The 24,677-nt window shown below is 58.4% G+C and overlaps 7 protein-coding genes across 7 annotated transcripts; 4 read left to right on the top strand and 3 right to left on the bottom strand.

Moving 5' to 3' along the window:
• Nucleotides 1-44: 44 nt before the first annotated feature.
• BO66DRAFT_392927 (ribose-5-phosphate isomerase RKI1) lies at nt 45-1,535 on the bottom strand. Its single transcript, XM_025647637.1, has 2 exons — nt 673-1,535; nt 45-567 (listed from the first exon to the last, which is right to left on the bottom strand). Exons 1-2 carry the CDS (start codon nt 1,055-1,057, stop codon nt 125-127), a joined length of 828 nt encoding a protein of 275 aa, XP_025502408.1. The 5' UTR covers nt 1,058-1,535; the 3' UTR covers nt 45-124.
• A 362-nt stretch (nt 1,536-1,897) lies between these two features.
• BO66DRAFT_439901 (NEDD8-activating enzyme E1 regulatory subunit) lies at nt 1,898-3,639 on the top strand (the record flags this gene model as incomplete). The annotated part of the gene is made up of 2 exons (XM_025651203.1): nt 1,898-2,272; nt 2,341-3,639. 2 exons carry the CDS (start codon nt 1,898-1,900, stop codon nt 3,637-3,639), a joined length of 1,674 nt encoding a protein of 557 aa, XP_025502407.1.
• Nucleotides 3,640-3,675: 36 nt separating this feature from the next.
• Nucleotides 3,676-5,973, top strand: BO66DRAFT_392925 (MFS transporter). Its single transcript, XM_025647636.1, has 5 exons — nt 3,676-4,269; nt 4,330-4,350; nt 4,419-4,476; nt 4,528-4,587; nt 4,646-5,973. Exons 1-5 carry the CDS (start codon nt 4,150-4,152, stop codon nt 5,878-5,880), a joined length of 1,494 nt encoding a protein of 497 aa, XP_025502406.1. The 5' UTR covers nt 3,676-4,149; the 3' UTR covers nt 5,881-5,973.
• A 307-nt stretch (nt 5,974-6,280) lies between these two features.
• BO66DRAFT_429764 (putative carboxylesterase) lies at nt 6,281-8,292 on the top strand (the record flags this gene model as incomplete). The annotated part of the gene is made up of 6 exons (XM_025650480.1): nt 6,281-6,630; nt 6,707-6,876; nt 6,961-7,008; nt 7,080-7,261; nt 7,325-7,666; nt 7,714-8,292. The coding sequence occupies exons 1-6, from the start codon at nt 6,446-6,448 to the stop codon at nt 8,290-8,292; spliced, it is 1,506 nt and encodes a 501-aa protein (XP_025502405.1). The 5' UTR covers nt 6,281-6,445.
• Nucleotides 8,293-8,496: 204 nt separating this feature from the next.
• On the top strand, nt 8,497-10,649 carry BO66DRAFT_376982 (putative homogentisate 1,2-dioxygenase; the record flags this gene model as incomplete). The annotated part of the gene is made up of 7 exons (XM_025645733.1): nt 8,497-8,921; nt 8,980-9,002; nt 9,058-9,232; nt 9,287-9,889; nt 9,940-10,102; nt 10,158-10,280; nt 10,369-10,649. Exons 1-7 carry the CDS (start codon nt 8,802-8,804, stop codon nt 10,647-10,649), a joined length of 1,488 nt encoding a protein of 495 aa, XP_025502404.1. The 5' UTR covers nt 8,497-8,801.
• Nucleotides 10,650-11,020: 371 nt separating this feature from the next.
• On the bottom strand, nt 11,021-20,620 carry BO66DRAFT_376977 (uncharacterized protein; the record flags this gene model as incomplete). Its single annotated transcript, XM_025645732.1, has 2 exons — nt 11,021-16,696; nt 20,027-20,620. The coding sequence occupies 2 exons, from the start codon at nt 20,618-20,620 to the stop codon at nt 11,384-11,386; spliced, it is 5,907 nt and encodes a 1,968-aa protein (XP_025502403.1). The 3' UTR covers nt 11,021-11,383.
• Nucleotides 20,621-22,882: 2,262 nt separating this feature from the next.
• BO66DRAFT_326537 (MDR family MFS transporter) lies at nt 22,883-24,677 on the bottom strand (the record flags this gene model as incomplete). Its single annotated transcript, XM_025643908.1, has 4 exons — nt 22,883-23,524; nt 23,612-24,131; nt 24,212-24,498; nt 24,578-24,677. Coding segments are annotated over 4 exons (1,549 nt in total), but the record flags the coding sequence as incomplete, so codon positions are not given.

The raw sequence follows: 24,677 nt of genomic DNA, 5'->3' as shown, positions 1-24,677 counted from the left end.
CAGTTACTGGAGACTAGTCAGGTAAACGTAAAGTAGTCAACGATGCTAAATGTTCAAGTGGTATCATTTTATATCTTCTCAATGGAGTAAATCGTCATACATGGGATTTTTTACAGAAATCCACTCATGCGGCCGCCTTCCTGATGGAGACAGAACCGTCCGGCATCCCGAAGTAGGCGGCAATGGGCTTCTGCCCGCCAACGCCGCCCAGGGCCCGGGCCTGCGGGCCCGTCAGGCCAGAGAAGATCCCGACGTCCAGGACACCGGGGATCTGCTTGATCGTTCGCGACAGGGCCTCGACCTCCCAGATGCCGTCCTTTCCGCTGCCCTCCTTGCCGGCCGCGACGTCGGACTGCGTCAACAGCGTCGGGAAGGGAGCGTCGATGATGTAGAACGCCTGATCAGTTTTCAAAGGGCCTTGCTTGGGGTCGGTGTTCAGCCGGAGCGCGGGCTGGATGCTGCCGATCTCGCGGAGGGCCGTGAGGACGCGAGCGGCGGCGATCGGGGCGACTTCGATGGGGATGTACTTCCAGTTGGACAGGAGGCGCGATTGGAGTTTGCGGGAGTCTGCGCGCGAGCGAGAAACACACATGAAGTCAGTGATCTGTGGCATCATCCATACGGGGTGGGTGTTTTCAAAGGGAAGGAAGGAAGGAAAGGGGGACGACGCACCAGCAACGCAGATGAACTCCTTGGCCTGCAGAGCCACGATCTTCTCCTGGAAGAGACACGCCCCGCCGCCCTTGATCAGGTTGAGATCGTCGTCCACCTCGTCGGCGCCGTCGAAGGCCACGTCCAGCACCGTGCCTTCCGGGAGAGAGTCGAAGTCGACGGCCGTCAGCCCGGCCGACAGGATCAGCTGCTTGGACTGGAAGCCCGTGGGCACGTATTTGGTCGCCGAGGTGTCGACCCCGGACTCCTTGATGGCCTCGACCACGTAGACGATGGTCGACCCGCTGCCGATGCCGACGAACTTGGCGTCCTTGGGGTAGTGGTTCTCCACGGCCGCCTTGCCGGCGGCGCGCTTTGCGGCTTCGATGACGCTGACGCTGGCCATGGTGGAGTTCCGGCGATGCGAAGACGCGAAAAGGACGGTTGAGATGGGAGGAGGTGGGGAGGGACGGATGAGGCGTCGTCTAGATCGATAACAAGGATGATTGAGCAGCGCAGAAAGAGAAGAAGTCGACCGGGTTCTGCAATTCGTATTAATAGTCCGGGCTAGACGGGGGACTCGGGACTCGGAGGGGCTTAAAACTGCCAGATCGGGGGAGGGGAGGAAGAAAGAGGCTAGGTACTGCGGAATACGGACTGGACGGACCAGTGGTGCCCGCCGCCGGTGGGGTGGATGGAAAGGGCACTGCGGCCAGCATAAGGTAGAACTTTTTGAGAGCTGCCAATTGATGCGCCACTACTCACAGAATATTGTTGAGACTGCCCCGAGCAACCAATCCCGCCATACTAGCTGCCAACTGTCACCTCTAAAGCTGGCAATGTTGTTCAATGGTGGCGTTGAGTCTGTTCTATTTATTGCAAACGAGTAACTAAGGTATTGTTATGGAGAGGGACATTTTGGCCCGGCGGGGTTGTGTTTCGTCATAGTCGTTCGTGCCTCAGGTGTAAAACCCTCCTGCCTGATCCGTGCGTGCATTCATCACGTGTCAGCGTTGAACAAGTGCTCCCAACCACTGCCATCAATAAAGTACTACCTAGTACACATCACACATGACCAGCTACAGCCAGACTACAGAAGACCTCAGTGCTGGCTCTTAGATCTCCGATTCACAGAGGCCTGGTTGATACAGCTCGAGCCTCTCACCGCCTCTACAATCTCGACTCAACTCAGCATTTTGTGAGCATTGTGAGCCGATCTGCTCCGCTTATCAGACGATAGCCCCTCATGACTGAAGCTTTCCCCGAGGCCCTGGTAGGGCCATCATCCAAGGAGAGGAAATATGACCGGCAACTGCGGCTGTGGGCTGCAAGTGGCCAACAAGCGCTCGAGGAAGCACGTGTACTTCTAGTCAACTCCGATGGCCCATGGGGTAAACAGAGCACCGGCGTCTCCGGGGTAGTTGGAGTGGAGACCCTCAAGAACCTCGTGCTTCCTGGCATTGGCGGCTTCACCATCGTGGACCCTGCGGTGGTGACGGAGCCTGACCTTGGGGTCAACTTCTTCCTCGAGGAGGACAGTCTAGGGAAGTCTCGAGCCCAGGAGACTTGTCGCTTGCTGAAAGAACTAAACCCCGACGTAGAAGGAAACTCTGAATCCAAGGTATATCGCACCTGTAAGAAGCTTCCTATTCTCTCATGGTCCCAGTGCTAACGGCAATCACCCGGCAGCCGGTCACCGAGCTTCTGCAAGACCCTGAATTTCTACCACAATTCAAACTGGTTCTGGTCTCAGGTCCGGCAAACAAGTCGACTCTGATCACTCTCAGCAGTGCTGCCAAAGCTCTTGGCATCCCCGTCCTGTATACGCGCTCAGTGGGTTTCTACTCCACCTTTTCTCTCCAGCTTCCGGCTGTTTTCCCCATAGTAGAGACACATCCGGACCCCGAAAGCACGCAGGATCTACGCTTGCTCAACCCCTGGCCTGAACTGGCGGCTACTCTGGCTAGTATTAGCAATCTGGAGACTCTGGACGATCATCAACATGGTCATGTACCTTACATCTTACTCTTGCTTCACTATCTGGAAAAGTGGAAGGAGACCCACGACGGAAATGTCCCCTCCAACTACAAAGAGAAAACTGCATTCAGAGATCTAGTGCGGTCTGGCGCACGGACGGCCAATCCTGAAGGTGGCGAGGAAAATTATGATGAGGCCGTGGCCGCAGTCCTGAAGTCACTGAACCCTTTCACTTTGCGGAGTTCAATCCGCGAGATCTTCGAGATGGACGAGTGCAACAATCTGACCTCGGAAACAGCGGATTTCTGGCTCATCGCATCAGCTATCCGTGAATTCTACACGAAACACAACGTACTTCCGCTGCCAGGCTCGTTGCCTGACATGAAAGCACAGTCAGCCGACTACGTGTCGCTGCAGAACATTTACAAGTCGAAGGCACGAAAAGATATGGCAGAGGTCATTGAAGTCGTTCGGAGGCTTGAAGCAGAACTCAGCCCCCGGCCTGCGCAGATCGCGGACAAGGATATTGAAGTCTTCTGTAAGAATGCGGCTCATATCAAGGTCATCCATGGTCGTGACCTTCCTCAATTGAACAGTGAGAAGTACACTGTGAAAGCCATCAACAATGCTCTGGGTGACCCTGAGCCACTGGTCTCTGCTTTCCTCGGCTTCGATATTCTTGATAGTATAATCACCGACATAGCGAGCGGCAAGCAAAACGAGGAAGCGTTGGATTCCGCCCTCGCGTGGGAGGCAGGATTGGATCGGGTGATTCAGTCCCTTACGTCGGAGGCGTCGGCAGCCATCAACGAGGAAACCAAACAGCGAATTGTACAGAGAACTCAAGAGCTTCGGCGAACGCAAGGCGGTGAATTGCACAATGTGTCTGCCCTCACAGGAGGGCTAGTCGCACAGGAGGCCCTCAAGGTTATAACCAGGCAGTATGTTCCCTTGGACAACACCTGTGTATTTGATGGGATTAAAAGCCGCAGCGAGATGTATAGACTTTGAACACCCCTTGTCAACCCTTGACAAGAGTCAATGCTATGGAATGAGACCACGAATAGCCTTTTATCCTGTCATTTACCGGCGCGGCCGCGCGTATAAGATGTCAAGAGCATAAGCCAGCGAGTCGGCCAAGTCGGCCAAGGCCAGTTCACTTCAAAATGTCGACTCCGTAGTGGTGGAAGGAGCCGGACGAATCCTGATTATTATACTTCAAACATTCCTCCACGACTCCAGGCACAAAGGCCGAGCCTCGCGAATTCCCGCCATCATATTATCAGCTCTCCCCCTTGCAGACACTCCTTGATTGATTAACATGAGACCTGTATCTCCTAACATCCACTTTAGATTCTCTTTTCCCTCCGTCTGTTTCACTCTCGCTCTTTTTCTCCGTCTAGGTGTACGCTCAGGACGATTCGAAGAAAAAAAAAGAAGAAAACGGTTGTTCTTACGTCATTCAATTGAAGGAGATTCTGAATAGATGTTTGTCTCAAATCGAGAACAGACATTAACAAAATGGTGCGGGATCTGTGTGGTTTGTGGTCAAACCAGGCGCAGCAGCAACCACCCAGATTTCTCAAGTGGAGGACATCCGATGCGTTCATCTGCTTCGTGGTTTGCTTCGCCGTCTTCACGGTACAGGACATCATCCAACCGATTTCGGGTTATGTTTGCTGACGGTTGGCCTTTTGACAGGATGTCTTCATGTATGGGTTGGTACGCTTGGACTCCGGGGCATTAGTGGCGGGGATTTCCCCGACAGCTTATATTGACCTTCCTCGCAGATTGTGCCCGTGGCCCCAACGGCCCTGCGCGATAGAGTTGGGATGTCCGACGCCGATGGTATGTTTTTTACGGTTAGTCGACGAATTGCTCCAGCTTACCGTGACTAAGTTCAATCGTGGCAATCGACCTTGCTGTCTCTTTACGGAGTATCTTTGTTAGCAGTTTCACGTGGGTTTCTCCAATTTTTGAGCCATTGTACGATACATACCGACTGATTTCCTCTTAGCCATCTGTGGGTACCTGGCCGATAAATTCCAGTCACGATGGTGGCCCTTTATTGGGGGACTGGTGGTTCTCGCCGCCGCCACTGCTCTTCTTTGCGTCGGGACGAATCTTGCTTTATGGATTGTTGGGCGTCTCTTTCAAGGAGCGTCTGCTGCGGTTGTGTGGACTGTGGGAATAGCGCTGCTCGTTGATACAGTCGGGCAGGAATATCTGGGCCAAGCGTTGGGATATCTGGGAATGGCGATGACCATAGGAACAATGACAGGCCCGCTCCTGGGAGGAGTCGTCTACGGTGCCGGGGGCTACTATGCTGTTTTTGGGATGTCGTTTGGCATAATCGCATTGGATGTCATCTTTCGACTCGCCATGATCGAGAGGAAGGACGCACTCAAGTGGTTGCAGGCCGATGGTCGACCGATTGTCCCGGCAGAGAAGCAAGGAAGTGGCAGCGACTTGGAAACTGCTGTTTCACCGGCAGCCTCCGAGGGCCTGAAAGGTCCCCCGCACGACTGCCACGAGCAGGAGCGCTCCTCCTCCTCCGCCTCGACCGACGTTGGATCTGCGAAGAAACGGCCCAGCACCATGCATACACTCTTGACCTCGGGCCGCATGATGACGAGCATGTGGGCGTATTTCATCCTCTCCCTCGCCCTGACGTCCTTCGACAGCGTGCTGCCGCTGTTTGTCGAGCAGAAGTTCGGCTGGGGCCAAACCGGCCAAGGGCTCATCTTCATCGCGATCTCGGTGCCGCAGATCCTCGATCCTGTGGTGGGGTACATCATCGACAACTACGGCCAGACTCGACGGTACATGGCGACCGGGGGGTTTCTTGTGGCGGTGCCGGCTTTGGCCTGTCTTCGCTTTGTGACCGAGAACACGGTGGGCCACAAAGTGCTCTTGTGTGCGCTGCTTGTCCTGATCGGGGTCTGCGTGTGTCTGATCATGTCCCCGGTTCTGGTGGAGGCGACCTACTACGTGCAGGGCCGGGAGGCGGAGACGCCCGGGATTTTCGGGGAGGGAGGGGCCATTGCGTTTGCGTACGGGGTCATCAACATGGCGTACGCGGTGGGGACGATCATCGGGCCCTTTTTCGCGGGCTTCATCAAGAACGATGCCGGTTGGAGCACGATGAGTTGGGCGTTGGCGTTGATGTCCGGGGTGACTGGCATTCCTACCTATATTTGCCTGCGGGGCACAGTGCGCGACGGGGCTTCTTCCAAGGTCGAGTCGCCCTGATCCAGAGGCTAATGGTGATTTCGTGCAGTGGTGGGATATGTGATATTTTGGGCGGTGTTTTGGGAGTTGATGCCTTATATGACTTTATACGAATCAGCTAGATTGGCTTGACTAAACTTGATATAATGATAACTACTCACAGTGAAAATAAGATAGGCAGATGATCGCCGATGTTAGTGGTGCTGTAATGCTGTTCCTGTTGCCTGTGACGAGGGATGAAGTGCGTAAGTGCGCGTAAGGAGTAGTTGCGAGAAGTTATTGGAGACCCGTCCTTTCCAGCCGAGGGAATCTGCCCCAGCCGGAGGGGGTGGTGGAGGGTGGATCTCCCCGCAAACCGGACCCACCACTGCACCACCGGCACAATAATCTAAACATCGGGATTCCATAGCCTGGCCATCAGCCGGACTAATGGGAGACAAGGTAGGTAGGTCCTGTACCAGACACACCAAAATGAACGGTACATAAAGCGTCCTACTGATGGCAACTAGTCCAGCCTGTCTCCCTCTTCTCTCCCCCATCCCTTCTACTGTGCCATTACCATTAATCCCCCCAGTCTCCGATTACCATGGCATCCCCACAGATCCACCACGCCAGCCTCCAAGCCACATTCAACGGTATCGAACGAGAAATCGACGGTGTCCCCGTTCACGAGTTCCGCGGTATCAAGTATGCCGACATCCCCGCGCGGTTCGAGCAAGCGCAGCCGGTGGAGAGCTTCGATGGCGCTGCCGTTGATGCTACGCGATACGGGTACTATTGTCTCTCTCCGCCCCTTTACTGTCTGTCTATACATGTTCCTGTTCCCAGCTAAGAAAGCGATTCCCAGACCGAGATGTCCGCAGGCCGATGTCGACGTCCGACATCTCCTCCGCATCCCCGAGGATTTCGTGATCGAGAAAGAACCCGAGGATGAGTTTGAATGCCTGAACTTGAACATCACCGGGCCCCCTTTGGCTGCGTCTAAGGGACCACTTCCGGTTCTGCTGTGGATTTATGGTAGGTGGCTTTTGCGACACAGAGAGGGACTTTCTCCTTGGGTTGGGAGAGGGGTCGGTCACTAATTGTGATGCTGTTCTACAGGCGGGTCACAGGCTGTGACGTTCTGTTCTGCGGCGTCGAAGATTTGCGGTAAGTTTTCTGGCGTCAGACTGGGCTCCAGCTGTGGATGGTAACTGACTACGTGGGGCGAGGGGACTCAGATCCGATCCAGATTGTGGGGGACTCTATCAAGAGTGATCAGCCTGTTCTCTTTGTGTCGTGTAACTATCGGCTCAATATTTTCGGGTTCGGCGATGGGAAGGAGAAGAATCTCGCGCTCAAAGACCAGAAGTTGGCGATCGAATGGGTGCGGAGGAATATCGCTGCCTTCGGGGGTGATCCGGTATGTGTCTGGGAGGTCTGGTTTACATGGGAGAGCATTGTCGTTGATCTTCTCATGATCTAGGAAAATATTACGCTGGCTGGAGAGAGTGCTGGTGCGGTCTATGTGCACGCCCATCTGCTCACTGGCACTCCGGTGAAACGAGCGGTCCTCGCCTCAGGCTCCATCTATCTCTCCAGTCCTCTGCCTGTGGAGAAAGGCCAGGGGCTGATTGCGACGCTGCAGGCCAAAGTCAAAGATGTGGGCCAGCCTTCTCTCCGTCACGCTTCGGTGGCGGCCATTGTCCAGGCCATAGAGGAGTGCAAGATGAACTCTTTCTGGCTCCAAGAAGACGAGAGCTTTGACGGGTGGGAGGCGACGCCTGAGCTGGTGGAGGAAGTCATGATTGGAGATACAGAATACGAGGTAAGCGCTACAACTGTGGTATTGAGTTTTGACTGACCGCAACACAGTCGGTCATCTGGAGGAACGGCATGGAGACGCTCGATGGGTCAACAATCGCGGCTGCTTTCGAGCAAGATCCCGCTTGGGGAAAGAAGTTGCGCAAACTCTACCAGGTCGTGGCCGATCGCCCGACAGCTTGTAAATTGGGAGCGCTGGATTTACTCCACGACACTCGTTACTCCCTGCCGGTGGAGGTCGTCTCCGACAAGCTCCAAGCGGCCGGCAAACGGGTCTACAAGTATGTCATCGACCAGGTCAACCCTTGGCAGGCGTCTAACCGAGCGCACCATGCCGTGGACCTTCTGTTCTTATTTGGGGGCATTGATCTCTCGTTCAACCGCGCGGCTGACACCGTTGGTCGAGAGATGAGGGAGCGGTGGGTACGCTTTGCAAATGGCAGACAGCCATGGTCCGAGGCACGACGCTTCGCCTTTGGACCGCTTGGAGAATGTCAGGAGATCAATGAGGCGCAATTCGCTGCCCGACGACGGGTAAAGCATTTGCAGGTGTTGCGAGAGGCGGGTATTGGGGTGTACATGCCCGTGGTGTTTGGAGTGTCGGCAGGGAAGATTAGTCTCATGAATTGAAGTTGATGATGATGTAGGGTGTATACACAGTAGTAGAAGAGGAGGGATGGAGGCGAGCCCGGCAATTCTGGGCTGTTTTTCGATCCGAGACGGTGTTTTCCCCCACTGTTACTCAGATCTTACTCATGTGGGGTCCCTCCACAAATGATCCCCAGCTTCCCTTCCACCTCCTCCTCTTCGGCAACAATCCTCCCTCGCGACATGCCGAACTCCATCTCTTGCCTGCTTGTGGCCTCACTTCCTCCTTGTCCTCGCGCTCAGCTCAGCCAGCCACCCTGTCAACTTCACGCTCTGGTTTCCGGGATAGCCGGTGGTCTCAATAATTCGTTCATTGTTCACTGTTGCCGTGGCGCGGCCTTGACCCCACAAACTGAAGTATATCAGGATGGCACGACGCTGGAGGTCCATGCCTAACAATTTGGCATTCAATCTTCCAAGTCCATAGCAACAAAATATCTCTCCGATTCCTCGATCCTTGTTCTGTCTGTTCTGAACCTCATCATCCCAACATGCCTTCCACCAGCGATCTATCAGATCCCCAAGAATACCAGAAGATATTCCACTGGGCAGAGACGCAAAAGGACGGCACGATCCCGTCGTTCAACACGCGACGGAATGATCCTTATGAGGTATGTCGCTACGCGGACACAGTGTAGTCGTGCTAGCTCAAGGCTAATCCATCCATAGTACCAAGCCGGGTTTGGCAACTCGTATGTTCAACTGTCTTCCCGCATCAGCAATTCACCAAGCTGATATAGCATACAGATTCGTCTCGGAGGCTGTCCCTGGCACCATCCCACAGGGCCAGAACAGTCCCCGCAATGTCCGCTTCGGGCTGTATGCGGAGCAGATCACGGCCAGCGCTTTCATTGCGCCTCGACACTGCAACAAGAAGGCCTGGCTGTATCGTGCGCGGCCGGCCGTGGCACACCAGGGATTCGTGAGTAGAGCGAAAGCGTTGACAGATCAGACCACAGATTGACGTACCAATCAGACCGATCTCCCCGACAACAAAGACACAGAGGCGAACTTCCTCCCCATGAATCCCCGCGTCCACGTGTCGCCCACCCAGCTGGCCTGGTTCCCCTTCGACATTCCCAGCACCGAGCAAGTGGACTTCGTTGACGGACTGAAGACCGTGGCCGGCTCGGGCGAGCCCACCCTCCGCGAGGGGCTGGCCACGCACGTCTACACGGCGAATGCCAACATGACGAAGAAGGCCTTTGTCAACTCCGACGGGGAGATGGTGATACTGCCCCAACAGGGCGCCCTGGACATCCAGACCGAGTTCGGGCCCTTGTTCGTGCAGCCGGGCGAGCTGGTGGTCATCCAGCGGGGCATCCGGTTCCGGGTGGAGTTGCCCGATGGGCCGTCGCGGGGATACATCCTCGAGATCTGGGGCAGTCAGTTCGAGCTGCCCGAGCTGGGCCCGCTGGGGGCGAACGGCCTGGCCAACGCGCGGGACTTCCTCGTGCCCACCGCCAAGTACGAGATCGCGCAGGAACCGTGGGAGATTGTGTACAAGCTCGGCGGGAAGTTCTTCAAAAGCACGCAGAACCACAGTCCATTCGACGTCGTCGCCTGGCATGGGAACTATGTACGCTTGCCCCTGCCCCAGAAAGGTGCCAAGGCACTAATACTTTGCAGGTCCCATACAAATACGACCTGACCAAATTCGTCAACGTCGGCTCCATCTCCGTCGATCACATCGACCCCTCCATTTTCTGTGTGCTGACGGCCAAGTCGCGCGACCTCACCGCTCCCTTGGCGGATGTGCTTATCTTCTCCCCGCGCTGGGATGTCGCATCACGTAGGCCCCTGACCCCTGTCTCTCTATCACCATTCGATCCTAATACTTTGCGCAGACACCTACCGCCCGCCGTACTACCACCGCAACGCCGCTTCAGAGCTCATGGGCCTCCTCTACGGCGACTACGGCGGCCGCTCCGACGCCTTCCAGCCGGGCAGCGTCTCGTTCGAATGCGGGAGTGAGTGGCCCTTCTTTCTTCTCCTATCCTCTATCATTGTCTACCAATCAAACACATAAGTTAATCAATATAACTAATATGAATGAAGTGGTCCCCCACGGCGTCGCCTACGAAGAATTCCAATCCGCCACCGCCACCGCGCCGCCCGCCATGCAGATCTCCCAGGCCTCCATGGCCTTCATGTTCGAGTCGAGTCGCCCCTTCACGATCACGGAGTTCGCCTGGACGAGCGAGAAGCGCCACGAGCACGAGCCGAAGATGTGGGACGATCTGGTCGATCATTTCTCTGAGCATACGGCGGAGGTCGAGGCGTTGGTGGCTGCTGCTGCTGCTGCTGCTGCCGGGGGTCTGAAGGGGGGAAGGGTTTGATTGCCGGCTGGCGGGCGATGGTCCGGGGTTGGTGGGATTGTACATAGTGAATGAGTGACCGCTCGGGTTGAGTGGTGTTAGCGACAATGTTGAGCTTTATTTGTTACCTATGCCATAGGTAGTGTAGGGTTGGTTCCAATAGGGGTTCGGGGTGAAGTAATGAGGCAATGGAGTAAACCTCCTGCCGGGTGGCCTCAAAGGGACGGACAGACATACAGCCCAGCGGGACAGGTGGTATGATACCGCTATCGCTGGGACATACACAAGCCGGGCGTTGAATCGTCAACTGTAAAGTAGACCTGGCAGGTACGTACTTCAAGTCACAGTATGTCAACCGCAGGCCTTGGGAGCCAATACTATTTACATGCTATGTCCAACACTATCCTAATATACACACACACACACACACACACACAAGTTTGTTATTCCCCAATGAACAAAATCCAAATTCCCCGAGATTGACAGATGTTCCACCGACAAACCGTGAAGTAGCCTATAAGAAGCTCAATCCGAGTACTCGTATAAATCTCCCATCCTCATTGGTACAGTCCAGTACTAAAGAAAGAGGGCAGACACCCCATCCTCATTTATACAGTCCAGTACCAAAAAAGAGGGCAGACACTAATAGAGTTGGATCGAGAAGAAGTTTTCCCTTGGATGGGGACGGAAGAAGAAGCAGAAAGAAAAATGAGAGGTGGAATTCCGTCCCCCGACAATTCTATCAAACACGAAACTCACTCCTCACGCAACCGCCTCACCAACTGGCCCACCGTCATCCCCATCTCGTCTTCACCCGCCAGCCCTCCCAGCGCGGTCCCCAACAGCCGAATCACATGGTTCACCTCCTCAGGCCCCAGTACCGTCCGGTCGTAGTCCGCATGCACGACCATTTCCGTCGCCGCCAACCGACACTCCAGACTGAGCCCGTACTCCAGGAACTCGGGGTACTTGGTCTTGATCGGCGTGACGCCGTGGATGGCCGAGGCTGGCCCCGTCGCCGACGCCGGCTGCACGATCAACAGGCACCGGTAGGCGGACGCGGCGGCGCAGTCCGGATCCAGGGCTGCGATGCGCGGCTTGGCGATGTGCTCGTAGGGGATCATGGCCGTGCTTTGGTCCTGGATGGTTTCGAGGAAGCTGCGGACCGTCGTGCCGCCGCCGGCATCATTCCACCGGATACGCACCGGCACCAGGGTGATGGCCGGGCCGACCAACTCCGAGATCCCCGGCAGCGCGATGGAGCGGCCGGCCTGCACGGCCCCGAAACAGATGTCCGTCGTGTGTGTCTGGGCCGCCAGCACGAGAGCGTAGGCGGCGCGCAGGAGGGTCGAGATGGTGACAACCTTGGGGGTGGGGGTGTTGTTGTTGTTGTTGGACCGAGGTTTCGAGGGTAGGGGCAGGGTGAGTTCGATTACGCTGTCGGTGAGCGGGCGGTAGTCTGCGCTGGGGAACGCCGGGAAAAGCGTCTGGGTGCTGCTCCTGAAACCCTGGAGTTGCGAGCGCCAGAAGGCGACGTAGGTCGGGATGGGTTGCTGCTGCTGCTGCTGCTGCTGCTGCTGCTCAAGCGACACGATGTATTGTACCAAAGCTTTGTAGGGCGTCGGGGTAGTGGCAGGGGCGGCGCCCACGGCAAGGCGGCTACGGCGGCGGCGGCCGGTGTACAGATCCGCCACCATCTCGTGCACGAGCCGCACGCTCCAGCCGTCGTACGTGGCGTGGTGACTGGTGAAGACGAAGTAATACTCATCCGGCCCATGTGGGATGAGGGCAAACCGCGTCAGAGGCGTCCCGTAGTCGAAGCGGGTCGAGCGGTCCTCGCGCAGATAGTCGCTCAGCCGGCTGTAGGAGGTACACCACTGGATCGGCTCGTCCACCACCACCTGCAGCGCTCGATAGTTGTCGTCGCTGGCGTCGTAGCCATCATCGTCGTCATCGTCTACACGAACAATGCGCGTCCGGAGGATCGGGTTCTCCGTCACGACTTGCTGCCAGGCGGCTTGGTACCGCGCCAGATCCACCGTGGCCGTGTCGAGGTGCGCAATGAAGCGCAGGGTGTTTGCTTCGGAGACCCGCCGAGTCACCTGGATCATGTCTTCCTGCAGCCATGTACAGGGGTAGAGGTCCTCAATGCTCTCGTAACCAATCTTCCAGGCACGACTGACGCGCGCGGTGAGATCGGCACCGGTGCGCTTGCTGAGCGTGGGAGAAGGAGAGAGCATCTCGTCGGCGGACTGTTGTTGTTGTTGTTGCTTCTCAGGGTGCAGGGATGCAGCCATGTCGGCTAGCACGGGGCGATGGAAAATGTCCGCCACGGTGATGGCGAGCTTCATTCGTTGCGCCGCGGCCACTAGCCGGATAGCCGCGACGCTCTCCCCGCCAAGTTGGAAGAAGCTGTCATGGATGCCCATCTGCTCCGTCGACAAGCCAAGAACGGTGCCCCAGAGCTCGAGCAGGACCCGTTCCATTTCCGTCTGCGGCGGCACCTTGGCGACTGTGCCGCCCGCGGTTCCTTCGAGGGCAAACGCGGTAGCCTGCGCCCTCGAGAGGCTGGCTCCCAAGCTGCGCAACGCCCGTCGATCCAACTTCCCCGTCCGCGTGCTCGGCGGGAAGGAAAGGGGCACATACAATGTGGGAATCATATACTTGGGCAGGACCCGGGCCAGCTGCGCCTTGAGCTCCAGGAAGACGGTTCGCGTGGCCTCAAGGGCGTCGTCGTCGACGACTCGGGGGGCGGCATCCGGAGCATCGGCGGTGGCCTGGGTAGGCCAGTAGAAGACCGCCAGGGCCTCCTGACGATGTTCCGCCTGCCGGATAATCTCCACTGCGGTGGCCCAGGATTCGCCGGCGAGGCTGACCGCAATCTGATGTTCGATCTCCCCGAGCTCAATCCGCTGGCCACGTAGCTTGATCTGCGAGTCCTTTCGGCCCACAAAAGTGAGGGTGGCGCCGTCCGGGTTCTGTTGCACCAGGTCGCCTGTGGCGTAGCACCGGCTACGCTGTCCACCTCGGTACTCGGCCAGCCAGGTGGGGTGCACAAAGGCTCTGCGCGTTTTAGCTTCGTCGTGGAGATATCCGCGGGCCAGATTGGGGCCTTCAATCAGGAGCTCCCCCGTGCATCCAACGGGCATCAGGCGGTTGTAATTGTCGGGATCGACGACCCAGCAGGCGCAGCCGATGGGACGGCCAATGTTCCCCCCGCGGGCGTCGAGCCCCAAGGGGCTCGTGGTCGTGGAGTAGATGGCACATTCGGCAGGCCCGTACGTGTTGAAGAGGTTCACGCGGTTTGCCCAGCTACTGATGATGTCGTCGCCTAGCAGCTCCCCTCCCAGCACCAGCGTCTGCAGACTCGGCACCGCCTCGGGGTCGATGGTTCGTGCCACCGACGGCGTCAGATCCGCCCACGTCACCCGCATCTGCTGCATGGTGGGGCCCAGATTGTTCAGGCGATCATGTTCGGAAGCAATGCACAGACAGGCGCCGTGCATCAGGGTGATACACATATCCTCGATCGCCACGTCGAACGCAAACGAGGCAAACTGCAGCACGCGAGTGTGCCGCGTCACCCCCAACGCGCTTGCGTTGCCCCGCGCAGTGGCACATATGGAGGCGTGCTCCAGCACGATGCCCTTGGGTGTCCCCGTGCTGCCGGAGGTGAACACCACCCAGGCAGCGTGGTCCGGCCGCAGCCGGGGATGGCAGGTCGGCCCCGTCATCACCGTTTCAGGCAGCCAGCGCAGCCGGGACCGGTCGACGGCCAGAACGGGGACCCCTTGGTCTCTGAACAGCGCGCGGTGCGCGTCCGAGGTCAGCACCAGAGTGGCTTGGACCTCCTGCAGGATTTGCGCGTGCCGGCTCGGGGGGTGGCCAGGGTCCAGTGCCACGCAGACGCCGCCCGCCCGCAGCACGCCCACGACGGCCACGACGGCCCAAACAGACTTGTCGAAGCAGAAAGGCACCACTTTCTCCGGACCAACCCCAAGCGTACGCAGGTGGAGTGCCAGGCGGGCCGAAAGTCGGTCCAACTCCCCGTAGCTCATACCCGGACCCTCCACCTCACACAGCGCGGGGGCGTCCGGCTGCAACTTCATCTGGCGCTCGATGGCCCAAGCTATTGTGTCGTCCACCGGGCTGCGATCAAGGGCCGTGGCGGCGTCTTGAGCGAGGAGCCGCTGCACATCTGCGGCGGGGATGATCTCCCCCTGACCCACCGGCGTCGGCAGGTTCCGAGGATCGCCGAGAAGATGCAGCAGGTGTTCGAACTGCCCGACGATGCGCTGCACCCATTCGCCCGACAGCACCGACGAGTCGTAACTGGCATGCACGCGCACCTGATTCCGCTGGATCGAGCACTGTACCGAGAGCAGATAGCTAGGGAATTCGCGGTCGGTAACCTGCACCAGACGCATGCCGGCTACCGTGGCCGCCGCACCGTCGGTCTTCTCCGGCTGCACCACCAACAGGCTCTGGAAGGTGGCGGCCACGCGACAGTCCTCCCCCATATTGGCAATGGCCTTGACGCCTGCGTGCTCATACGGAATCATGCGCGTACCCTGCTCCTGGACCTGCAACAAGAGATCGCCAAGCGTGAGGCTGCGCGCCCACCGGACCCGGACGGGGACGACCGTGATGGTTGGGCCCATGATGTCCACGATGCCCGCCAGGGGCGCCATGCGGCCCGTTTGCACCGCCCCAAACACCACGTCCTCGGTCCCGGTCTGGATGCCGACCGTCAGCGCCCAGGCAACTCGGATGATGGTGGAGAGCGTTATGTTGGCGAACTGGGAACTGGATTGCGGAGCGAGATTGGAACGGAGGGTAATGACATGGTCAATTCCGCGATCCGTGAGCGGCCAGTATTCGGCACGCGGCAGCGGAGGGAAGGCCGTGCCCTCGAATCCGGCCAGCTCGTTCTGCCAGAACCGCTCCTGCGCCTCGTCCTCACCGGCCTGGTGCAGAAAGGCGATGAACGTCCGAAACGGGATCGAGGGGGGCACCGCGTCCGCCTCGTATGTCTCCTTGATCAGCCGCAAGGTGCGGAAATGGCTCCAACCGTCATAGACGACGTGGTGGGCGGTCCAAACAAAGTACGAGCCGCCGCGGTGCCCGTCCGGTAGCAGGCCCAGGCGCATGAGCGGCGTGCCGTAGTTGAAGGGCCGATCGTCCACACGAGACAAGTACTCTGGCAGACTCGAGGGTGTGGTTTCCCAGGCAATGCTGTCCGCCAGAACCACCTGCAGGATCGACGCCTTGACGAAGACCAACCGTGTCCGGAAGATCTCGTTCCTCGCCACGACCGCCTCCCAGGCGCGTCGGAACCGCATCACATCCACATCGGCCGACAGGTGGTAGACGTGCTGCAAGGTGTTCGTCTTGGGATTGCGCGTGGTCAGCGCCATCAGGCTCATCTGCAGCGGCGTGGCTGGACACACATCCTGGATCGTGTCCCGGGGAAGGTTCCATTCGCGACTGACACGATCTGCCAAGCTTGCCGTCATCTGAGGGCTCGCCGCTGGGGCCGACATCCCCGGCGCAGCCGTTGCGAGGATGGTCAGCTTTGTGGCCATTGAAGCAAGCACCGGGTGCTGAAAGACATCCGCCACGGTGAGTAAGAACCCCGCCCGGCGCGCTTCTCCCACCAACTTGATTGCCGCAATTGAGTCCCCGCCAAGCTCGAAAAAGTGATCGTCCCTCCCAGTTTCTGCCTCTGGCACATCCAGGACCGCTGCCCATAGCTGCGACAGCCGGTACTCCTCCGTTGAGCTGGGCCGAAGCTTCTCTTTGCGAGTAGCGGTCGAGAGTCCGAGCTGCTCCGCCGTGAGAGTAGCCGGGAGGGCCTGCAGCGCGCGGCGGTTCACTTTGCCTGACGACATGAGCGGAATCTCATCGAGGGCGACGTAGTACTTCGGGACGAGTGCCGCCGACATGCGGGCAGCCAGGTGCTGGGCCACCGCGGCAGCCCATCCGTCGGGAATGCCCCGATGGGGATGGCTGAATTGAACAAAGACCACGAGGCTTGGGGTCCTGACAAGCCCGCCTGGCTGGGCCAACTCGGCGACAACCTTGGAGATGAGTCCGCTGCTGCTGCTGTCACTGCTGCTCTGCGGGTTTGGATCCGCGAGCGGCAGAGCGCGAACATGTGACTCGATCTCGCCCAGCTCCACGCGCTGGCCATGCAGTTTGACCTGGGCATCATTGCGGCCCACAAAAATCAGACTGCCGTCACTCAGGTCGTACCGCACCAGGTCTCCCGTCTTGTAGAACCGGCCCACAGGTTGGAGGGTGGGACTCAGCTCGGCATACCAGCGAGGAGTGTCGATGAAGCCCGAGTCCGTCCGCTGCTGAGCGTGGCCAAGGTACCCGTTGCAGACGTTGGGCCCTTCGATGACCAGCTCGCCGACGAGCCCGACTGGCCGGAGTCGGTGATAATCGGCCACCTCGACCACCCACGCGCGGCAGTTGCACAGGCTTGCGAAGCCGATGTTGCGCGGATTCGACGCTGCCGTCAGGTGCGGATTGACCGTTGACCGCGGACTGCACTCGGAGGGCCCATAACCGGCCATCAACCGCACACGCCCACTCCACGTGTCGAGGTCGGTCTGCTGGAGAGCCTCTCCCCCCAGCAAGAGGGTCTGTAGCGCCGGCACTCGGTCCGGATCCAAAAGACGCGCCACGGTCGGGGTCAAATTGGCGAAATTGACGCGCAACTGTGCCATGGCGCCGGCAATATCGCCCAGTCGCTCCTCCTCTGACGGCACACAGACGCACGTGCCGGCACACAGCCCCGTCAGCATATCGGATATGCAGACATCGTATGCATAGGATGCAAACTGGAAGTTCCGTGTGGTGGACGAGAGCCCCAGGGCGCGGGCCTGGGCTGTGGCGGCCGAGCAGAAGGCGGCATGCGGCGTACGGTGGCCCTTGGGCATCCCCGTAGACCCCGAGGTGTAGAAGACGTACATGATTGCGTCCGGTGAAACGGCGGGGAGATCGGCGGACTGCTCGGTTGGTAAGTCCCGGTGGAAGAAGCTCTCGTCCACGATGATCGGGTGAGCGGCCAGCCCCGCCGCCTTGGTCGCGTATCGCGGGGAGCACAGCATGAAGCGACTGCCCACTTCGTCGGCAATAAACTTCAGTCGTGGCGATGGGTGCGAGGGGTCCATGAGGTTGAAGGCGCCGCCTGCCTTGAGAATACCGAGCATCGCCACCAGCGTCCACCGCGACTTCTCGTAACACACGGTTACCACCTCGCGGCCCGGCGTAAGCCCACCTGCCAGCAGATACCGGCCCAGGTGCGTGGAATACCGGTCCAGCTCCGCGTAGGTGAGACGGCCATCCCATGATTCCACGGCGACGGCCTGCGGCTGCCTTTGCGCTCGTGCAGTAAACAAGCCATGCGCCGTCTCGCGGACGGGCTGCGGTGCCGCGCGGTTCCAGGCCACGAGCTGTGCGTAATCATCAGCAGTCAGCAGTGAGAGGTTCTGAATCGTGGTCTCCGCCGGCTGTGACAGCAGCTCGCGCAAAACAGACTGCAGCTGCCGTAGGAGTGCTTGAGCTTCCGCCTGGGACACGATCGCTTCTGTGAACGAAAGCCGCAACTCGACCCGGGCAGCTGCCAAAGTACAGTCCACCGTGACTGGATACTGGTGGTAACGACCTGCATCCAGAAAGGGTGGATAGCCTTCCATAGTGGCCAGGAGATCTGGGGGCGTTTTCAGCGCTGGATGAACGACCAACAAATTCTGAAAGTGACTGGCCGCCTCTCCCTCTGGCCCAATGCCCGCGAGCTGGGGCCCGTTCAGACAAGAATAAACCGTGATTGCCTGCAGTTGATCTTGGAGAGCCACCACGGCCACTTGAATACTGTCTGTTTTGGTAAGCCGCACACGAACGGGCGCGACGGCTTCCGTGGGGCCCATAACTGCCTCCAGGGTGCCTATCGATGCGGGGCGACTCGCCCGCGCAGTCCCAAAGATGACATCGTCCGAGAGTGTTCGAGAGGAAAGAACCACGGCCCAGGCGAGGTGGACCAGGGCGTCGAGGGGCAGCAATTCATCCAAGCGGTCGGGAAGATCAAGCGACGCCGAGAGCGAGGACCGCGAGACCTGGTCTGCCGTGGCAACGGAGGAGGGGACATCTGGGTAGTGGAGGTAGTTCGGCTCCGAAAGTTCCGACATCCAGAACATGGCGGAGGCTGCATGGTCCGCCTGGGTGAGGTGCTCCACGTAACGGGAGTAGGGCATTGTGAGGCCACCCGTTAGCTGACGATATTCGTTCTGGAACTGGTCAAGGAGCAATTGTAGCGCGACCCAATCGATCAGTGCTGGATGGATCGACAGGACAAAGGCACTTTTCCGACACCTATCATCACCCTGTCGAAGCGCAAAGTGCACCAAGGGCTGGCCATTGCGCCAAGGCCCACTGAAGCGTGGGTCGGCGAGGTGGTCACGCAGGCTGGAAATATCCTCCCAGGGTGGCAGTTGTTTGGCAACGGCTTGCAGCAAGCCTCCCTGTCCATCAGCGACCAAACGAGTCCGCAGGATGCTACTGCGTTTCACGACTGCCAACCAAGCTAAGCGGAATTCGGGGATCCCCACAGTATGGTCGAGCTCGAGGACCACCTGCGACAGTCGCGATGGGAGTTCCGTCTGGCTAAGGAACAGAGCCTGCTGCCTGCGGGTGCTCGGTAAAAGGTCATCAAGATCCCCAAGCGGGACCTCGGAAAGTCGCAGCATGACCCCAAGGTCTTGCGCTCCTATGCCCTCAACCAGGGAGAACGGTTTCGCTTCCTGGTATTGATCCCCAACCAGTTCCGCCAGAATCAGCGCCTGTGACTCTAAGCGGGGGTGCTGGAAGATATCCGCCACAGTCAGATGGAACCCACGGCTTCGGAGGACGGTGGTTAGCTCAATGGCTGCAATGGAGTCGCCCAAAAGGAAGAACTCGTCCGTCACATTGATATCTTGCGGAGGAACCCGTAGAGCCTCCGACCAGGCCCTGACAAGAATGGCCTCTCGCGAATCTCGGGCCCCTTGCCGTGCCCCGGGTGACGCCAATGAATACTCCAGTATCTCCGTCTCGGACAGATCGGCCACCAGGGCCCGAAGCATTTTCCTATCGAGTTTACCCGCTAGACTGACGGGCAGGTAGGTGACTGGCACGAAGAGGGCGGGGACCATGTGTCGGGGGAGCGTAGTGCTCAGACTGTCCTTGAGCGCAAGGAGCTGATCGTTGAGGGAAGGTGTGAGCCTCCCACACCGAGGAGGGAGGCGAGGGACGACATCCAGAGAAACCTTCGAGCCCTCCAGTGCTGCTGGCGGCATGGTGAAGAAGGCAAGCAGCTGCTGCTTCGGTGTTCCTCGCAGTGAGACCGGTGCGACATCCACAGCGACTTGTACATCGGAACGTCCAAGGTGCGTCCGCACGTGGGAGGCGATTTCGCCTAGCTCAACGCGCTGACCGCGGAGTTTGATCTGGGTATCCTTGCGCCCCACGAATTCGATGGACCCATCAGCCAGGTACCGAACGAGGTCGCCCGTCTTGTACACCCGACGGAAGCACTGGTCAGTGGACCAAGGGACCTCATTCACAAAATTGAGCGGTGTAGCGCTGGATGCGTCCAGATAACCTCTCGCAAGGTTGGGGCCCTGCGCGACCAGTTCCCCGATCGCGCCGAGGGGCGCCAGAATGGCGTGGTTCTCTGGACGCACGATCCAAAGCTTCACGCCAGGAATGGCAACGCCGATGTTCAGCGGGCTGTCGGACCCATTGCTGCTCACGGAATGCACAGAGCAACAAATGCAGCATTCCGAAGGGCCGTACCCATTCAGTAGGCTGACCCTGGAAGACCAGGTTCGTATCAACTCAGGGCTCGGGGCTTCCCCACCCAAGACCAGCGTGCGGAGACACGGGACGCTACTCGGCTGGAGTGTAGCGCAGAGGGTGGGCGTGAAGAAAGCCCAGTTGACTTCCATTTCACGCATCGCCGCAGCGAGTCGACTGGTGCGGTCTCGCTCGGATGGAATACACACCACTCCGCCGGCCATCAGGGTGGTGAAGGTTTCCTGCAGCGCGGCGTCGAACGTATACGCCGCGAATTGCAGGACACGGGACGCTTGCGTCATATTCTGGGACCTCTGCTGTCCGGCCGCACTCGTGCAAAAGCCCCGGTGCTCCAGGATGATCCCTTTCGGTTCCCCCGTACTTCCGGAGGTGAATTGAATGAAGGCTGGATCTTGGGGCCGGACCGTCGCAGCTGCCGGCAGCTCCGTGCTGTTGGCGGGAAGATTAGGGAACAGGTCCCGCCCGACCACGATGGTAGTGCGCAGGCGAAGCGAGTCCGCCAGCCCATGGTGCTCGCGTGAGACCAGGATATGGGAGGCTTGGGTGTGGCGTATGATAGTCTCAGACCGCGCGAGGGGGTGGTCAGGGCTTAAAGCCACGGCGGCGGCTCCCGCCTTGAGCGTGGCCAGGCTGGCCACCACTGCCCAAGCCGATTTAGAAAATAGAAAAGGGACCACGTCTCCGACTTTGACGCCACAGAGCCGGAGATGTAAAGCCAGACGGGACGCAAGGTCGTCTAGTCGACTGTACGTCAGGTCGTCGTCCCAAGCCCGGATAGCGAGGGAGTCCGGTCGCTCGCATGCGCGTTGCTGAATGATCTCGTGCACACAAGCGTCCACGAGATGGAGTGGGTAATCGTTCCACTGTAGTATGGTGTTGAGGTCTATCTGGCTGATCAAATCGAGATCCTTGACTTTCACGTCGGGATTGTGCATGGCTTGGGTGATGACCTGGACCAAGCCGTGTGCCATGCTTCTAGCTCGATCGGAGCCCATAGCTGCCTGGCGATGCTGAACACGCAAGGTGCTGTCATCTTCACACAGAACCAGTCGCATCGAGATATGCTCCTCACGTCGGGGGCGCTTGGTTGGGGCCACATCCGATCCCGAATGCACATACTCAAGTGAACTCCAATGACCGGGGCTCGGTGGGATGCCACCGTCGGTGGCAGTCACCGTTGTGAGGACATCCCGAATCGACTGAGACGGCGTGACGGTGAAGTGACATAGGCGGGCTTTCGAAGCCCCTTGTCCCCACACTGTGATGTCTGCATAGACATCTTCATCGTGGTCGTAGGCGGCCACGACGGTGGCCCACGCCGCCTGAAAGAGCTGTTCTGGTGCGATCTGGCGGGATTGACATGACTCATGCAATGCTGACTGGCCCAGCTTGTGTTCAATAGTGAAAGACCTCCATTGCTGCTGTGTGATATCACTGGATAATGGAAAAGACAAAGAGGGAGCCATTGTGGAAGGGCTGTATGGTCTGGGTCTGTCTTGATGCAAGTGAGCTTTGCTTTTCAGCTGCGCAGGGGGGATATGGCTTTATCCCTCCCTTGGCTTTAAAGGTTTGTGAGCCCATCGCGGCTCAAGGAGGGTATTGTCGTGATGGACTTTGGACACGACGATATAGCTCAACGGGGAGGATTGGTTGATGCCGACCCACCGAGCACGAATCTAATGCGCGGTAAGCTTACAACCTCCCCTTCCCTCAAGCCCCTCAGCTTCAATTCCATGCTTGCAGATCCTGACATGATATCAGACTAGACGGTAAGCTCATAATCGGTGTTAGAGGGGGCTTACTGCTCCCCGACAGGCTCCGCGGTCCTCTCACTTCCAGTCGGTTGCTGGCTGTGCCGAAGCGGGGAGAAGCGACAGCTAGAGTTGGAACCGAATTAAGAAATGGCACGAGTGGCGATAGATAGTGCACTTTGGAGACCTGTCCACTGGCTCAGGGATGTTGCTGCTTCAAGATGTTAGAGGTAGAATTGCTGGAAGTGCGAAAATAGATGAATTCAGATTGATGGAGAACTTAATGAAGCTGGCGCATCTACAAGAAAGAGCCTGTGGCAGAAAACAAAGAGACCAAAGGCGGTGGGCAGACCACCTAATCCAACAGGCGGGCTGCCGCTGTGCCTTTGCAGTGCTATGATTTCTACTACAGTAGTATCTACTCCGAAGCTCCAGAGTTTGGACATTTGAAAGTCTTGGGATTCCCTTCGCAGCCACAGTGTAGCAGCCCTTATTTCCTGAGAATCACTCACCCGCCGCGACAGGACACTTGCTTCTGAAACTCTTCATTGCCGGCACTTCAATCCATGGGTCTCTGTCTGAAAGGAAGACAAACTATACATACCCCTTCAACTTTGTTCAGCCGTAGACAAGGAGGTAGAGCTAACTACTGGACCTTCTCCTGCCCATTAGCGTCGTTTTTTGAAGGGGTATGGCGGTAATGACCAGCAGCCCAGCCAGAGCGACTGCCAGATAGAAGGTCGAACGCACGGCCAGGTTATATGAGAAGGCCACGGCTGCGACGTCTTGCGAAGGGATCTTCCCCTGCAGATTAGTTGCGCCCAGATGGATCACGCTTTCCGGGTCGAGGTCGGGCGCTGTGACCTGCAGGGAGCTGCTGAGGCGGTTGAGAAAAACCGCCTGCGCGATGCTGATGAAGACGGCCTCGCCCAGATCTTGGGAGAAGGTCATCAAGGCCATGCCGGCGGAGAGATCACCGAGGCTTAACACCGCCTGCGCCGCGATGAAGGGGATGGACACGCTACTGCCCGATCCGATTCCCAACAGAATCAATGAAGGGATCCACAGCCCCTTGGGGGTGGTCGTCGAGAAGCGCGTCATCATGGCGATCCCGGCCACGACCAGCAGGCCGGCCGGGATCATGATCGGGGTATAGATCCCGGTCGCCGACATGAAGCGACCCGCCACCATCGCCGACACGAGAATGGCGATCACCAGGGGCAGGGTGTAGATGCCCGACTGCAAGGCAGTGGCCCCCCGAACGGTCTGGAACCATATCGCCAGCTACAATACCCACCACCGCTCCCGCGCTCCCGTTAGCTTGGAATCCCACTCAAAGGAGGCCATGGCAGCGTATGAAGGGGATCTTACATAGTATTGCACGATCGCGCGACACGCCGAGAGCGAGAGACTGAAGAGCGCCCCCGCGAGGATGACGCGTTTCTTGATGATTCGTGGAGGCAGCATCGCGCTATCCTGCTTCCAGTGTTGAATAAAGCAGAAAACCGCGAAGACAATGGGAGCGAGCACGAGGAGCGCAATGATGCGCGCATTGTCCCAGCTGTACGTCGCTCCGCCCCATTGCAAGGCGAGGAGGAGACAAAGGACGGCGGGGGCAAAGAAGAAACACCCCAGAAGATCCAGCTCTCGCAAGCGCTCGACCTGCGATTTTCGACTGCCCGAGGGCATCTGGGGGAGCTTCAGCAGCAGAATCATGGCGGCCGGGGCCGCAGCCGCCGGGAGATTGATGTAGAAACACCACCGCCAGGAGAGAGTGGAGGTCAATGCGCCCCCGATGATGGGCGCCGCGGCCATTGCGGTGTACTCGCTGGCGCTGATCAAGCCGAGGAAGGTGGCCCGTTTCCGCAAAGGAGTGGACATGGCCACGATGCTTTCGAGAAAATCCAACCCCCATCATGTCAATGCACGTATTCCCTTCAATTGAGGTTGGGAATTCAGCCGGACACTTACACCATACAACCTTGGCTGATGCCCGAAAAACCGAGACCCGTGATGGCTCGTCCGACGATAAAAACCAGCGAGCTGGGAGCCAGGCCGGAAACCAGAATGCCGGCCTCGAAGAGTATCATGTTGAGAAGGAAGACCCATTTGAGCGAGTAGTTATCGTACAGCTTGCCCTGCGAGAGCTGTGACATGCACGAAGTGAGCCGAAAGGCAGCATCATACCAGCCGACATCTTGCACGGAACCAAACTCGTCGGTGATGCTGGGAATGGCGGTGGTCAAAATGGTTGCATCCTGTACAAACCGAGGGAGGTTGTTAGTCTTGCAGGGTTAATCCAGGCTCGAAGGCCAAGAGCAGCTCTACGGGGCATACCAATCCGACCAGAATCACACAGAGGCAGAGAGACAAATAGATCAGGAACAATGGCAGACCTTGTGCGTAAGTGCCCGCCTCCTCCTCCTCCTCCTCCTCC

The sequence above is a fragment of the Aspergillus aculeatinus genome, assembly GCF_003184765.1.
Source record: "Aspergillus aculeatinus CBS 121060 unplaced genomic scaffold BO66scaffold_33, whole genome shotgun sequence".
Taxonomy (NCBI): Eukaryota; Fungi; Ascomycota; class Eurotiomycetes; order Eurotiales; family Aspergillaceae; genus Aspergillus; species Aspergillus aculeatinus.
Note: the sequence above shows the minus strand (reverse complement) of the source record. Positions and strands in the feature narration are given on the sequence as shown.

Excerpts from the sequence above, each read along its gene's own strand:
- BO66DRAFT_392927 (XM_025647637.1), bottom strand. The coding sequence starts at position 1,057 with ATGGCCAGCGTCAGCGTCATCGAAGCCGCAAAGCGCGCCGCCGGCAAG. Across the intron at positions 568-672 it reads GGAGTTCATCTGCGTTGCTG|ACTCCCGCAAACTCCAATCG; the intron begins GTGCGTCGTCCC and ends GCTCGCGCGCAG.
- BO66DRAFT_392925 (XM_025647636.1), top strand. The coding sequence starts at position 4,150 with ATGGTGCGGGATCTGTGTGGTTTGTGGTCAAACCAGGCGCAGCAGCAA. Across the intron at positions 4,477-4,527 it reads TGGGATGTCCGACGCCGATG|TTCAATCGTGGCAATCGACC; the intron begins GTATGTTTTTTA and ends ACCGTGACTAAG. Across the intron at positions 4,588-4,645 it reads ATCTTTGTTAGCAGTTTCAC|CCATCTGTGGGTACCTGGCC; the intron begins GTGGGTTTCTCC and ends ATTTCCTCTTAG.